This window comes from Antedon bifida, chromosome 7 (genome assembly GCF_963402885.1).
Source record: "Antedon bifida chromosome 7, ecAntBifi1.1, whole genome shotgun sequence".
Taxonomy (NCBI): domain Eukaryota; kingdom Metazoa; phylum Echinodermata; class Crinoidea; order Comatulida; family Antedonidae; genus Antedon; species Antedon bifida.
In genome coordinates, this window is record NC_136232.1 from 2,792,263 (window position 1) to 2,807,998 (window position 15,736).

The 15,736-nt window shown below is 32.7% G+C and overlaps 1 protein-coding gene across 2 annotated transcripts; it reads right to left on the reverse strand.

Annotated features, from left to right (window-relative positions):
- Window positions 1–1,308: 1,308 nt before the first annotated feature.
- Window positions 1,309–14,406, reverse strand: LOC144848059 (RUN domain-containing protein 1-like). Of its 2 annotated transcripts, XM_078704728.1 has the most exons (14): window positions 14,042–14,406; window positions 13,403–13,551; window positions 9,792–9,936; window positions 8,500–8,592; window positions 8,256–8,363; window positions 7,858–8,010; window positions 7,198–7,356; window positions 6,944–7,060; window positions 6,634–6,770; window positions 5,274–5,382; window positions 4,642–4,857; window positions 3,950–4,140; window positions 3,679–3,773; window positions 1,309–3,454 (listed from the first exon to the last, which is right to left on the reverse strand). In XM_078704728.1, exons 2-14 carry the CDS (start codon window positions 13,528–13,530, stop codon window positions 3,348–3,350), a joined length of 1,758 nt encoding a protein of 585 aa, XP_078560854.1. In that variant the 5' UTR covers window positions 13,531–13,551; window positions 14,042–14,406; the 3' UTR covers window positions 1,309–3,347. The 2 variants fall into 2 exon arrangements, with proteins under 2 accessions (XP_078560854.1, XP_078560855.1); XM_078704729.1 differs by lacking the exons at window positions 13,403–13,551; window positions 14,042–14,406 and adding an exon at window positions 10,739–10,960.
- Window positions 14,407–15,736: the final 1,330 nt, after the last annotated feature.

The window sequence follows — 15,736 nt, forward strand, 5'->3', positions numbered from 1 at the left end:
CTCGATTAATACTCTCCCTTAAATTAAAGATGTACTGTATTGTCCCCCAAAAACATGACAAATGAAGATTAATAAAATAAAACTTTGAATAGGCCATTTTACAGTTTTAATAAAGTTATTCACTTCTGTAGAAAAAAAATAACTTGAAAAAATACAAAAAAACGGTTAATTTTAGCCAAAACCATTGTCTGACAGAAAATGTAAGTATTTTTTTGCTTTAAATTGAATAACTAATGTGACATTAAAATGGCATATTCAACAAAAAAATATAAAAACAAATTGTTTAAGTGGACAATATATCTTTAAATAAATTGTAAGCACCCAATTCAAATGAGTTCCCTCTGTTGGCACTAGACTGCTGTGTTTACTCTTTTGGGTGACATCCTAATCTGTTTCTTACAATTCAATCTATAGCACTATAACAGTTATTTTCTAACACATAATATATCTAAAGCCCGCGCAAGTTGCATTCTGAAGATTCAACCAATCAGAGCACAGGAACTTTGTAATTAATTATGACGTTTTGCATGCAGCAGACGATTTGAATGCCAACATATATTGTGATTGTTGATACATGTGTCGGATTTATACTAGGATTTTATTCTTTAATTTGAAGAAAACTATTGTTTCATAGAAGTTAAAGTAACCAGACTACAAATAAAGACTTGAAGGTTACTACTACCAGGCAGTTAATTACAACACTTGGAGCAAAAGGTATGTTTTGTAGTTAGATAGCTAGGCTAAGTTTAGCCGGTCGTCTCATCATATAGCCTGCTAGAGTGTAAGTCTTAAGTACTGGTAGGCGCCCAAGGAGCAACCATGTCGGCATAGACTTATGGGTAGGCTTAGCCAGGTCAAAGCTAGAGTGATGAAGGGGACTTGAAGGCCAGGTAATGTACAGTATGGATGTCTAACTATAATCTATCATGTCATACAAGGTTGACATAAATTCGTTTTAATACTAATTAAAGTAAAATTAAATCAAATTTTTTAAAAACATGTCTGTACCAAAGTACAGATACAGAACAGGGAGAGTGGTTCAATATTTATTGTAGGCTATGTTCGTCATAAACATAGTCTATGGGTTGCACAGATTGCTTTTGCTAAATAGCCCACTGTTATTTAATAATGTTTAATGTTCAATTAAATAAAGTGCGAAACACAGGGCGCCTCTAAGCACTGAACAACCCACAGAAAATTTTCCTGAATATCAGCAGAAGTTGTAGCTTAGTTTTTGGCTTAGTACCAATCCCAAGGTTTTGGGTTACCAACATACTCACATTGACAAAAGAAACCGACAAAAACGTCTGCTTATTAATATTTATGTTATTCAGGTACACAAGTACAGCTATTGTATTGCACATCTACAACATAAAGAAATGAAATACAAACATCTTATCACACAGACATGAGGATAATACAGTAAATGGTAAAGAAAAGTTGAATGCTAGTACTAATTGACATTACGCAGCACCCCAATAGACAATTACAGTATATATTTTATTTTACTAGGCCTACTTTTATATTAATATACATTTCCAGTAAATTTTCATCTTTTCTTAAAACAAAATAGTCCCTCTTTCAAATTAAAATATAGATTATTTTCCCATTTTATACACCTCATGAATAAATTATGCTTTATATACTTGTTATAATGATTGAATTATTTTTCATTTATACTGAACTTTACATTTACTAAATTGTAATATTTATTTATTATTGTACCGTAGACTACTATAGAATTGTACAACTTGATATAAAAAGAAAAACAATATGGTTAGGTTTGTAATTTGAATAAATTAAATAATTTTTGATGATAGTTCAATTATTTATTACTGTATACACAAATACCATAGTAGGAAATATTTGTATATCTTTTAATTTTCACACATGTTTTTTGCGACAAAAAACCCCCACCTGTTTATAAGTAGTACAATTTATCAGTGAAACATCCACATCATCTCATACTGAAAATAAAAAAAGTCACAAGTGGTATCTAAAAAAGGACCTTAACTGTAAACACTTGATTGAAAATAAACTTAGCATGCCTAAAATGATATCAGCATAAACATTATATTCAAGTTATGAATATATAATAAAGCTAGCACATTCAATTTAAACTTTAAAATAATAATTTTTAAAAATACATTTTCTCAGTATTTTGTTAAAACAGTTTCTGCAAATAGTAGTAGTTACCAATTTTAGAACTGCGGAATGTAACATAATTAAGTACAACAATATTAAACATAGAATAAAGCATTGGAAGTGAAAATAAATATTAATCATACTTAAAAATATGTATATAATGACCAGCTGAAAAATAAATGAATATCATAAATCTAGCAACTATTCCTCAGCAGCCCATTTATTTATGTAATGAGTTAAATACTATAACATCAAGGCGAAAAACAATCAGTGCATTGAAATGCAATAATAATGAGCAAATTTAATTGCTGTTTGTTTTATAATATTTATAGCATAAATTATAAATAAGTACGAGGAATGTTTATTGATAACAAATTTTTACAATAAAATAATCTGAAAGACAGTGAAAAATATACTACTGTAATTATACTGTATACTATTAATAAATTAGCTTAATAATTAATTCTCCTTATTGCAAATATTGGAAAGCAATTACTCTTTTCACAAATCCCATTGATAGGGACTTCAGTTTGAAAGCAAATTGTTAAATTAAATAAAAATATAAGAAAGGTTTATAAACTTTATGGATAGAATGGGATGATATTCAACTATTACTATAATAATTTATAAGGTGGTATAAAAATTGAAAGTTTAAAAAAAAAACTTTCACTTTAAGAAACATTACTAATAATATATAAACATAAAATATTTTTAGGATGCCTCACCCTTTGTGTTAAATATGTATTTTTTGGGGCATATTACACAAGTGAGTGAAATCCTCTCTGACACTACATGCCATTATTCCCAAATATGGATACCCCTTGAAAGGAAACTGATTGACCACCAGTACTGGGTGAATTGTAACTATCAGAGAGCAACACCTGTTTACAATTCATAGTCCACTGCTTCTCAATCCACCGACCATTACATGACACATTGTATTCATTCACTTATTTAGGAATACTAATTTATATCATGCACCATTGATTAAATAAATATTCTAAATAATCAGTATAGGCATTTAGCACTAACATTAAACACACATCACTTTTAAATAACTCTTTCTATCAATGCTTACTGTAGCTTTTGTACGTAATCTACAGCTACTATTACTTGAGTTGAATTCTTTGTGGAGTTAAGATTTCTTCATGCTTAATACTATAATAAATACTTCATTGTTTAGACTGGAATGTACAAAGTACTTAGAAGGCATCGCAAATGTTTGTAAAATGTCTCACGGCTAAATCCACTGGAAGATTAAAATCATATTCGCTTAATTTATCCAAAAGTTGAAGAGCTCCATCAAAATCTGAAAGAAAACAAATGTTGTCAAAATTGTAATAATTCCAACTTGTCACCAAAAGCATTCAGCAATATTTGTTTCTACTAGTGCTTTTATTTAAACTATGTTGTCTATTTCATACCTGGCAGGATAAACCAACAAAAGCCTACTTTCCTTGAAGATCGAGATATGAAAATAGATAAAAATACCCCCTTTCACAAATGGAATAGTTAAAAAATGTTTCATCTTACTTGTTTTCACAATGTAACTCCAAGAATAATAATAATGGTCTATGATAGAAGTTGTCCGACATAGCAATCTGCACCAATTAGTGAGTTTTCCTTCACTGTAGTGTAAAAAAGTGACATATTAGGACTGTGTTACTATAGTTAAAATACAAGCAGTACTTGTAAGAACATATCTATTTGGAATATTTAAAGCCAGATTCCACAATTATAGAAAATGTATATAGTAACTAACGCCAAACTATAGAACAGACACAAAGACTACATGCAAACTCACTTTAATGCTTGGCATACAAATGCTTTGAACTGTGAGTCAGCACTTCTTTTCAAAGGGCTGTGACTAGAGTGTATGAAGTCTACTGCAGCTAGGAGGGTTTGTTTAGATGTGATAGCAGTACCACCAATTATGTCAAGGTCGAATGCTTGCGACAGCTTCCTCGCTGGTGAACTTGTGTATTGTCTACCATGCTGGAGAAAAATAATCATTATTATATCTAATTAGGTTATGATGGCAATTACTAAATGGATATAAAATGATGAAGGATCAGAATGGGATTTAGCCTGAATCAATAGAGTGTAGTCTAGTTATAAATTAAAAACACACTTAAGATATTTTTACTAAATACTAAGTATTTCCCTAAATATGTACGTGATCCTTTAGATTGGTGTGTTTCCCCCAAAAACATGAAGGTTAATAAAATCAGACTTTGAATAGGCCATTTTATATAACAAAATGAATCACTTCTGTAGAAAAAAAATATATGTAATGTTTTCAGGGTTAGTTAAATTTGACAAAAAACCTATTGGCTGGCAGCTAATTTGACTGTATTTTGGTTTGAATACATTTTTTTTCAAGCCAATTTTTGGATTGACATTAAAATGTAATATGCGACAATAAAAATGTAAAAACATTATTTTTTTCAGGGGGGCAATATATCTTTAAGCTATGATACTGTATAAGAGACTTACTTTAATTTCATAGTACCTCATGAAGACATCCCAAATGTGTATCCTCTTTGGAGCAGGAGCCATTTGGGGCATTAGACAGGTTGTGATTGGGGTCATAAGGGCTTGACTGGTGGTATGTTTCATTAGACCATGCTCAAATAAATCTCTGAGGACCGGGGCTAGTTCTTTGCGTACTGTAACTGTAATCTCATCTAGACTTCTACTCGTAATTGGACTCTAAAATAGAAACATATGACAGGATATAACAGATAGGCACTTGGCTACTAAAAGAAATTCTGATAATATTTTATATCATTTTTATTAGTAAAATAACTCTCAAACAAATTCTCTCAGTTAAATATTAAAACCACGCCTCTGTATGATGCTCAGTTAATTAGTTAATAGGAAACATATTGTATAAACACCAAATTAATTGAATTATGATTTTTCCAAATATTTACATTAGATTTGGTGAACCGCCCAAAATATTGCAACACTTGTATAATGATCCATCAGTAATACCCCTCATTTGGGAAATCCATATTCAGGGAACACCACCACTACTAATGGGATAATTTCCTGTGAAACAAACAAGGGATAATATATATTTTAACACATGGCCAAGCCCTATGAGGATGCACTGCTGTACTTACATCTGAGGCATCACTGCTGTAGTCGATGTCTTCTGGTGGATCTTCCTTATGTTTATTTACCAACTCTATTACATGGTTTACAGCCCTGTCAAGCTTCTTTAACATGTCACTAAAAGATATAAAATTTATTTGCTAGCAAAGATATTTAAAGCTCTGTCTACACTATCGAACTAGTCTAGACAAAAAATGTGTGATGTTCCCAAATATGGTAGTAATAATATGACACCATCATGTATCATCATTATGGGCACATCACATTTTTCACATAAAGTTTGATATTGTAGGCTACAGAACTTATTCCAAACCAACAGTAAATCCAAGGCAACCAACACATTCCATTCAAAATTATGAACATTTTTACCTGCACATATGCTTCATTGTATTACAAAAATCAGAAAATATTCCAGAAAGAAAATATTATAGAATACAAGTCATTTTGTAACTACAGTATATTTCAACAATCATCAAAGCTGAAATGCATCTTTGTCGTACAGTATGCTTCACTTGAACACTATATTCCTAGTTCCTTTTACAGTTTTACTAACATTTACCATACTTGATTCTCTTCTGTGTAATTTCATAAGCGTATCAAATACATTTAAAGGCTTTGGCGACGCAATTTAATGACAACAATATGTATCCCTTTCAAAAAATACAGCTTGTCATTTGGGATTGGATGATAATAATACACCATGCGACCTTTTAAATTACTTCACCATCTGTTACAAGCTAATTATCATATGAGTGTATATATGTGGGATATTAATTATGTAAACAAAAAAACTATAATTATTTTCATGAAGAGTAGAATATTATTAATTTTTAGTGCTTAACTTTATTACATTTTACAATTAAATCTTTTTATTAGTAATACTATAAAAAGATTTAATTGTAAAATGTAATACAGTAGAATTGTACATTTTGGAACCTCTATTAAGGGACACTTTCTCATGAAACAATATATGGTTTAACACTAAGGCCAGCCCCTACCCTGATCCAAAGTGTCCCCTTAATAGAGGCTTGACTATAAAATATAAAATTGGAATTCAACTTGATTAATTTTAATAGCCAATAAGGCTAGTTACTGAACTGTACACTAGTTTTTTACTAGAGTATACTGTTGTATGTAATAGATCAAAAAGCTCTAGTGGAGTATAGGAACATAGATTTCATGAACCCTACATTATAATATTTATAAACTACACAAGGGTATTGTTAAACCCTGCAAACCTCCAAAAAACATAGCAAACCCCATTGAACTGACATAAAAGTGATTAAATCATGTATTGTATGTTTTTTTGGAGGTTTGCAGCGATTTAGCAATACCCCTACAAAATAAACAAGAGTGCATGTAACTTACTAATAGTCAACATTTCTTTCTTTCTTTGGTAATCGTTCTTTCATTTTATCAGTGCCACACCCTAATTGATGAATTGCAAGATATTGCAAAACTCGAAGCATTTTCTTGGCCGCAGATATATTTGAGTCAGTTATTTTCTAAATATCAATAAAAAAGAAATTTGTAGTGTTCATATAGTGTTTTACAATAGAAATAGGTGTACAAAGCACAAGGTATCAACCAAATCATTGGGCTCAGTACCACTGTAATATCTCATATACACAGGTTTTGAGCTATTTTGTGTGTTTAAATAAAATAGATTGATCTTTACCTGGCGCTCTTTTTCTTTCGTTCCGTTCATTCCACTAGTTCCAGGGGATGGTGGATGGGTGCAACATGGGGTCTCTGAAGTGCCATCTGATGCAATATCATCTGGTGGTAACAGGTGCTAGTAATTAAAAATTACGACTAAATTAAATATAATGTCAACATTCCTAAAACAAAAAATTCCTGGAATCGAATTAATAATCACAATTATGAACAATTGTTAAGTACTACATTGAAAAAATAACAATTTATGCTTACGTTTCCCTTTTGTTGTAGTTTACAGGTGCATGCCTGGTCTCCCATTGGTCCCGGTGTTTCAACCTCTCCTTGTAAGAATGAAATAAACCTCTCTAAGTCACCTATCTGCTGCTTTAATTGGCCAATTACTTGTTCCTTAACCTTCGCAGGGTTTACTATCTGTAAAAAAGAAAATAAGAAAATTACCATGGGAAAAAAGGACAGCGACTAGATCAAAATTGAATCACAACCATGTGCAGTTGACTCTACTAAGAAAGAGTCCCCTGCCATCTCTATCCAAAAATCCATTGGCATTGGACCGAAGAAGAACTGTACTTAAATACTGCAAAACCAGAAACTTTGCAACATAAAACTTGAAAAATAAATTTGAAAATAAAGTACAAGTAAATACTGTACTGTAAACAAGATTGCATCAATCCATTGTGGGTGCGACCTTTGTGGTGTTGAAATGCATGTTCTCTGTGTGTAACACATTGTAGTAAAATTAATAACAAGATTGTGTCAACCATCGTATGCGCGACCTTCATGTAAAGACACTACTATATACACAGTAGTATACAGAGAACAATAACAAGATCCTGTTGTGCGTGCGACCATCATGAACATACCACAGTTCGGTTTTACAGTACTCTAAAAATATGAAGATAGAAATTAACTAACTCTGCCTACAGCTTGATCAACCATTTTTCGCAGATCATCCAAACTAAGATTGTCCAAATCTTCAATTGGCAGTTCTAATTTATCTTTAAGCTGATCAATAATAACACCTTGTTTGTCCATTAATTTCCTCTGGGGAATTTCACCTGAGCCCTCCTGCAAAAAAATAAAAACATTTTACATGAGTCATGATTTTTTCTTGTCTTAATGGAATATTAACCAAACAATATACCAAGCAATGATATTGTATACTTGTATAGGTTTATGGTAATTTCATGCTGGTAACTGGATAAGCAAAACTTTATTATACTGAGATAAAGTTTCAATTTTTCAACAGTTAACAAATAGTCTAAATTTGATGATATTCCATTAATTTATCACACTTCCAATTGGTTGCTAACCTCATATGCAAATTCTTCTAGGTCGTCAAGTTGTTTTTTTAATTGGCTAATTAATTCCATTTGTTTTTCACGCTGTTGTAGCATCTTCAGTTCATGTTCCTTTTCACTCTGAAAGAAAAAAATATTTTTATTTTTTTTTTCTGATGGTTTTTGTTTACTCTGCTTTAAATTCCTGCTATACACACATTTACACTTCTGTTCAGGCTTATTCTAACAGAATTAATAATTTTGTTTATTTATTTACCATATCTTCAAGCATTTGAGCATCTTGTGAAGTACATCCTCTAACATCGGGACAACCCTTGAAGGCAAACTGCTCTAAATCTTTGAGAAGAAGCTAAAATGTAAAATAAAATAAAAAAACAGCTATAGTACCTTTTATATTATACAACAATACATAATTGTGTATTTAATTTAGTATGGCTGGCTGCTAAACTTGAGTTACATGTATTAGGTATTCAATATTCTAAGTTGTATTTCTTTTATAATTCTTTGTTTAATATTTAAGTTTTTGCAATGTTTGTATGATAAATATATTATTACGTATTAACATAAATGATACATTCAACTGTACTGTATAAGTACAAAATTCCTTTTATCTACTTTGTTTGTAGCGACTCCTACTTATTTAAATTCAAATCTTAATCCCGACACCATAAATATGGTGATACTGGTATAGTGGATGATTTTAGATTAGTAAATAATTAGAGTCCCAGATTTCTCTCCATTATTCACTGTACATGTGCCTCACATTACATTTTATTTTATACAAAATGGAAAATTATATAATTATGAATACTTTAATACTAATTCAACTAATAAAATTAAGACTATGCATTGAGACAATGTACTACTATTATTATACATATGTCATGCTTCACTAAACAAATTGCTGTAAAAATATGTACAATACAGTATGACATCACAGGTTATCAGTTAAGTAGTGTTTGTGTTGATTGTGTGTGGGTGTTGATTTTATAGATTTATACAAAATACCAATAAAGCGTAATTTCAGTACTTGTTCAGTGTGCTTGTTATGTATATATACAAAAATTATTAGTGTTAGAAATGTATGAAAATGGAAAGGGGTAGTTCTGATGGTGAGACCTTGGAAATATAATTATTTAATAATTATGGATGACCCTATCCACCATGGTTGGTTCTACATTGGTTTTTAAAAACAAATATATTTTAAACCAAAATGCTTGAATATAACACCCTTATAATCTTTTTCATTTTAGCAATTCCGATTGTTCCTATGGATTTGATGTATTTGCTTAGAATGCTTTAACATCATCATAATTTCCATTTCGTGAAAGTTATAGTTAGTGTGAACATAACCTAAATAAAAATCATTAAATTGGTATGATAAATTTCAAATATCAATTTTAAATTACTGCACATCCAAGGGCAGATTCATGATTTTATTGCAAGGGTTGTGACCATTTTAGAAATGAGCAAAGCTTTTTTAAAGGTTACCAGGGTTGTACAGTACCTCCTATTAACAGATGTATAAAAATATTTACAGTACAGTACCTCTTTCTCGTCAACAGGAGCATGTACAATTTGTTTCAGTCTGAACTGAACTTGAGCAAAATGAGTTGTAAGTGCTAATAATGATGAGTTTAATTGTTCTTGTTCTTTTTCAAGATGTTCTAACTGATCTTGCATTGCAACTGGGCTGTAAAAAAGTAAAACATATGGATGTTATTTTATGCTGTTCTAGAGGAAATGTATGCTTTAATAATAAACAATACAATCACTTTATTTTGAAGGAAATCAGGCACGCCTAGCAGATTTTTCTGCGGAAACAATCCAAACAAAAATATGATTGTGATTATGTTAAAACGAACACATTTTTAGCCGCAGATACTGTATCACTCATTCATTTTCTTCATCTTGTTTCATTACGGTATGATTCTGTAGTGGTCAGTGGCTGTATTCACCAATCACACTAAGAACAAGCATGAATGTGCGATACTCGGGGTACAGCAAAAGAAGCTGTAATGACGTCATAAGACGGTATGTGACGTCACATACACATCAATAACCTCGGTACCAAATACGGCTATACGGTACCATCTTCGAGACGTCATATGGCTGCATCCGGTTTGAAATTTAAAAATCTGGCTCTATAGCTTTGAGAACATGTCCCTGTAGTATATTAATGCCAAATCCCAGCTCAATACTACATTGAATAAGGGAGGAGTAGTACTTTATAAATCGCACTTCTCATCTTCTTGAGGAGAAGATGAGAGAGTCCTAGACTCGGGTACCCCGAGTAAAAATTTAGTGATCCTTATATAAATACCTCCATATGAAATACAGTAGACCAGCATAAAGAATGTACCACCCGAATAACAATGGGTTACAAATGATATTGATTATTATTTCTAAATGGGGTACTATTGAGTGTGCAATTTCTATGACTGATTGCAGTGTGATGTAGGTCTGTAAGCCTGGCTTAAAACAAACACTCTCACCTTACTAGCCCGTTTGGTGGTGATGTATCGGCCCGACTTTTTCTGCTTTGACAAAGTGTGCAATACATGGTAGTCCTGGCCACCAATTTAAAAGAACGGTTGCAAAATCAAAACAATTTATGTCGTAGATAAAAGTTAATCCGCAATAATATCAAGGTCAGCATATATTCCAGGTACAAATAATGCGTGTTTGCGGTAAATTCTCAATTAAAAATCAATAACAACAACATTAGCATAATAAACATGTAGTTTGTGTAAAAATTAAAATGCATGTTTTAACGGCAACAGATGTTATTTTAATAATGTTTTACATAGTTCTATCACAACACTGGATAATATTCTGGATAATAATGTAGAGGATAATTGAAACAATATTGAAAATAATAATTAGCTATACACAGTAGTTGGATCAGCACAAAGCAACAGTCAATAGTTAATACAATTAATCTCTTTAATTATTTTTAATAGCGTATATTTCTCAATTCATCAGTAGTAATTTTAATGATTCTTCAACTCTTGAGTTCAGGCGCCGACGGACTGTGGATATTTTTTTTAACAATTAAAATACAAATTTCTCTTTTCATCATTACAATACTGTGTAAGATATAGGCTGTAGGTTGGATTAGATGATCAAATCTCGCTCTACTTGTGTGATTTATAGTTTTGTTGTGTTTATCTTCTTTTTTCCTCCTTTGAGATTTCAACTGCAGTGATTCTTGATATTCTTTTTCAGATTTCTTCTTAATTTATGATTCCTCTGACTTTAACCTCATCACTGTACTGTACTCTTGCCGGTCTCTGGTTGTTATTTTGAATTGCTATATCCTTATTTTGTCATTTTATGTACTAGCTGTAGAGTGTACATGTTCATTTTGCCAACATATTGTTAAACTCACAGGCTCCTCTCCTTAATCTCAACACTATGAAACTTTTGGAAATTCTGCATCAATGGTGACTATCAATTAGACAGCTATTTTATCATTGGTGCAGTACTGTGTTCGAATATTCCAAGCTGTACAGTATCTCTTCTTTTTTTTTCAAAATCCTGAATCTTTTACTTTCTACAAGAAAACTACTTCCTTGCAAACACAGTTTCCAAACTCCTCATTTAATTCTATTTAAAATTTTACTTCCAATCTTGATATACTGTATATTAACATGTTTTTGCATCTCTCTGCATCTTGTTTTCCCTGTTTCCCTTTCCATGGGCTGCATTAAACTGAATTTTAGTAATAATTCCGCCAAGCTGTCCCTCCCAGTAAACTTGTCATAAGCCTTTTGTAATTCAAAACATACTAATGCATTTGCACAGACCCCTTGTTATACAGGGATTAACTGTTTATTGGCCTGGATGCTGTATGGTGGATACCAGATGGTCCACTGCTCCAGATTTCACATGCCTACCTATACTGTTAGTACGATCTGTATTACCAGGGAAGAGTGAAAATGCATAATTTCATTCTTCCCTGGTACAGTATTACGAAGTATGCACATGTTCTGTTCGACTGTACTCTACTGTATGTCTGTGACTTTGAATTTAATCCATCCAATATTGTTGAAATGTTCAACATTCCTTTTTGCTATGTTTCAATGATAAGACATCACATCACAATTAAAGACCACTTTTGGGATCAGGGCCGTAGCCACCAGTACGATTTGGTAAGTGGCTTGAACAGGGATTGTTCCCTTTTCTTATGGCAACCGCACCACTTTATTTCTTGTGGATACATCAGTGAGGTCTCCCTGCAATTAAAGACCATTTTGGGACCCAGGTTTTAGTGGTCTTTAGTGGCATTGTCTCTAATTAGAATTTCTCAGGTATAAATAGTAAAACATAGGTGATCATACAGTACGTGGTGGCAATAAAGCTGTCCTTGATTGGAGGGAGTCTTATTTATCAAATTAATTTAAAATGAATAAATTATTTATTATTTAAATAACAGGCAAGATAAAATGAATTAAAAAAAATGTCCCTTCTTTATCATAAAAACATAAACTGGCACCTGTTGTAAAGGGTAAACTGTTTCCTTCATTATAGCGTATTATATTCTAATTTATGCTTCAACAGACAATTCACAGGCCAATATGATTATTATTGACTGGGAATCGCATCATTAACTGTTTCTAATTGTTATTGATATCATATCAGATTACTTTTATTGTGGTAAATACTTAGTATAGAAAGTAGCAGACAACAAAAATAAAAGTGTGGGGAGATTATTATTAATCTTTTATAGTATTTTCCAGGGGTCAGATTTATCAAACATGCTTAGAACAAAAATCATCTTTAACTTTAAGTCAATGGGTTTTCAGTCAAGTCATTTTTCAAAATAACCTAAGCAAATATTTTAAAGAATTTAAAACAAAATTATTTTTAGATGACATAACAAAATCTATTCCCTGGTTCGATAAATAAAGCCTCAGTTTTTAGCGATAATTATGCCCATGAAGCCAATTTACCCGCGTAGTAGACAGTACAGACAATAGACAATAATAGACAGTAGTGGTAGACAGTGGCGTAATGCAGGAGACAAAGACCCCATGTTAATTGGCCCTCCAACGCTGGGGCTGCTCATGTTCTAGGGCCACTTAATCTCTGGGGCCCCTTGTTTTAGCCAGTGAGCGCTCATAGCCGTTACGCCACTGGTAGTAGAATACACTTACTATTCCTCCGTGATTGATACTGCTGGACTGGCAACAGCACCCAGTGGCGCCCAGCGTTCCATAGGTGGGTTGTCACTCAGCTGCTCTTCTACTGAATCGTCTGTCATGATCCCTTCATCTGTCATCATTTATATTGGTTTAGGAATGTCCTACGAGTAAGAAAGACATGGTTCATAACATTATGATGAATACAATTAAAAAGGTCAACACTAAGGTCACACACCATCTACGCTTGAGAACATCGGGCCTCTGTGACCCTAACTCAGGCTGGACCGACAAACCTAACATAAAGAAATCCTCTAGGCAATGGATCAATGGTGAGAAAGGACGATGATGTAAAGACGATGGAGTAAAATAAACACACACACACAAAATGGTACCAATAAATAATGATATTCATTCATCTTCCTATGACCTATTCGCTGTTCAGAATAATATATAAAAGCCTAAGCTAACTAACCTACTTTACTTAGGCCTAGCCTCTAGCTAGTCGGTAGAGTAGACCTTTTTATTAAATATTAATAAATAAATAGTTAGGCCTATTATTAATTATTCATTCATGTCATGCATCTCATTATAATTATTAAAAAAAATAAATTATAGGCCTAGCCTACGGTACGGAATCCATTTTCTACCTACCTGTAGTAATAATGTCTAAAATACAGGCTGTCCCTGCTAGTGTACACAACATATGCATCAGCAGGGTTCTTCGTCGGATTTTCCTTCCGGCAACAAACCCTTCCACCACCTGTGTTCCTGTACCTGTGAAGATGAGTTGTTGATCAGCTAGCTACGCGTACGATACGACGACGTCCACCAGCTGTTTCGTTGAATGGTTGAATCAACCAGGTTTTGTTCTTAAAAACCTAATTATGAGTGGTTTAATAACCAACAGGATCTTAATATAAATAGACGTAGATCGGCAAATAAATCACCAGGTGAACTTGAATATAATTGAAGAAAACCTTAATTATAAAATCAAGACACACGTCAATAATGTTGAAATGGTTGGTTGTCACTTGGTCACGGCTGAATGATCGTTAGACTGTTGTTGTTAGAACAATTATTATTGACCATACGTTTTGTCAAGCAGCAAAATAACAGTGTTCGATTGGTTGAGTACCAAATTAGATAACAAATAACAAATCACAGCTTGTGCAAAGTAAATAGAGGGCGCTATACACAGATTATTGAATCTGAAAATTTTTTTTTAGAAAGCTATAAATGGAAAAACGATGATAGAACGGTCATATCTTTTGTGATGCGTGACGGCTTTATTTCCAAGTATATATTTAGTTTAAAGAATTTATATTATCCCATCATAAAAAAGGAAAAGAAAAAAAAAATCCAGATTTTTTAGATTCATTCATACTTTTATTAGTATATATTAATTTCCCTTCGTGATCAGTTACGTTGTCACCGGTGCTCTATGCGGTGAGCTGCTCAATTGATTGGTCCACTGACCAAATCTATATTAATCCATTATATTGATTGAAGTTCTGGTCCTCTTATATTCTCTTATATGAAAGTCGGATCACGCGAATACTATTGCATCGTTTGATCATCAGAGTTCATGAATTGTTGTCAGTCATTGTCATAATAGTTCATCATAATCATCTCAGTAACCAAATATATCAAACAGGCACTAGAATACTTCGACGTTTCTTACTAGTAGTAGTAGGACTGTCAGCAAACATTTTTGCAAGGTTTAAAGCATTTGTTTTATAAGCTTCGATTCCATATTTCAGTTTAGAACAAAGTGCGCATCGTTTCTTTTCCCGTTTGTTTGCGTGCACCTCTACGGTTGGGTCGAAATTAGTAACTTTCCTTGACCGACGAATCCGACGGCATACTGACTTGTTGGAGACAAGTGGTGGCAGTGGTGGTAATGGTCTTGGTGGCATACTCTCTGGTTTATCCAATGCAGCTTGTACAACTGCTTCAACTGGTACAACATCTGGTTGTTCAAACATTGGCTTTGGTGGCAGCTTCCTTGGTTTATATGAAGATACACTTCCAGTAATTTCTTCAGTTGATAGATTATCATCTTTTGAGCTTTTCAAAGTCAGTGATGATCTTCTTGATTTATTTGGCACACGCGCCTTTTTTGATTCCGATAAATCAAGGGCAGACTTGGCAGTAATGATGGCCTGATTTGGTAACTTTGGAAGCTTCCTCGGTGGTGGTTTTGGTACAGCTACATTTGGCAACACTGGAAGCTTCCTTGGTAACGTTTGTACCACATCCACTTGTTGAATTGGTAAATCAGGTACAGGATGCCGCTTCGGTTTAGTAGCGGCTTTCTTTGGTGATTTTATTGCCTGCTTTCCCTCC

Bases quoted from the DNA above. Each gene is read 5' to 3' on its own strand.
- LOC144848059 (XM_078704728.1), bottom strand. From the start codon at position 13,530: ATGATGACAGATGAAGGGATCATGACAGACGATTCAGTAGAAGAGCAG. The intron at 7,061-7,197 runs GTAAGCATAAAT...TTTAATTACTAG, and splicing joins AACTACAACAAAAGGGAAAC to CACCTGTTACCACCAGATGA. The intron at 6,771-6,943 runs GTAAAGATCAAT...ATTGATATTTAG, and splicing joins CGAAAGAAAAAGAGCGCCAG to AAAATAACTGACTCAAATAT.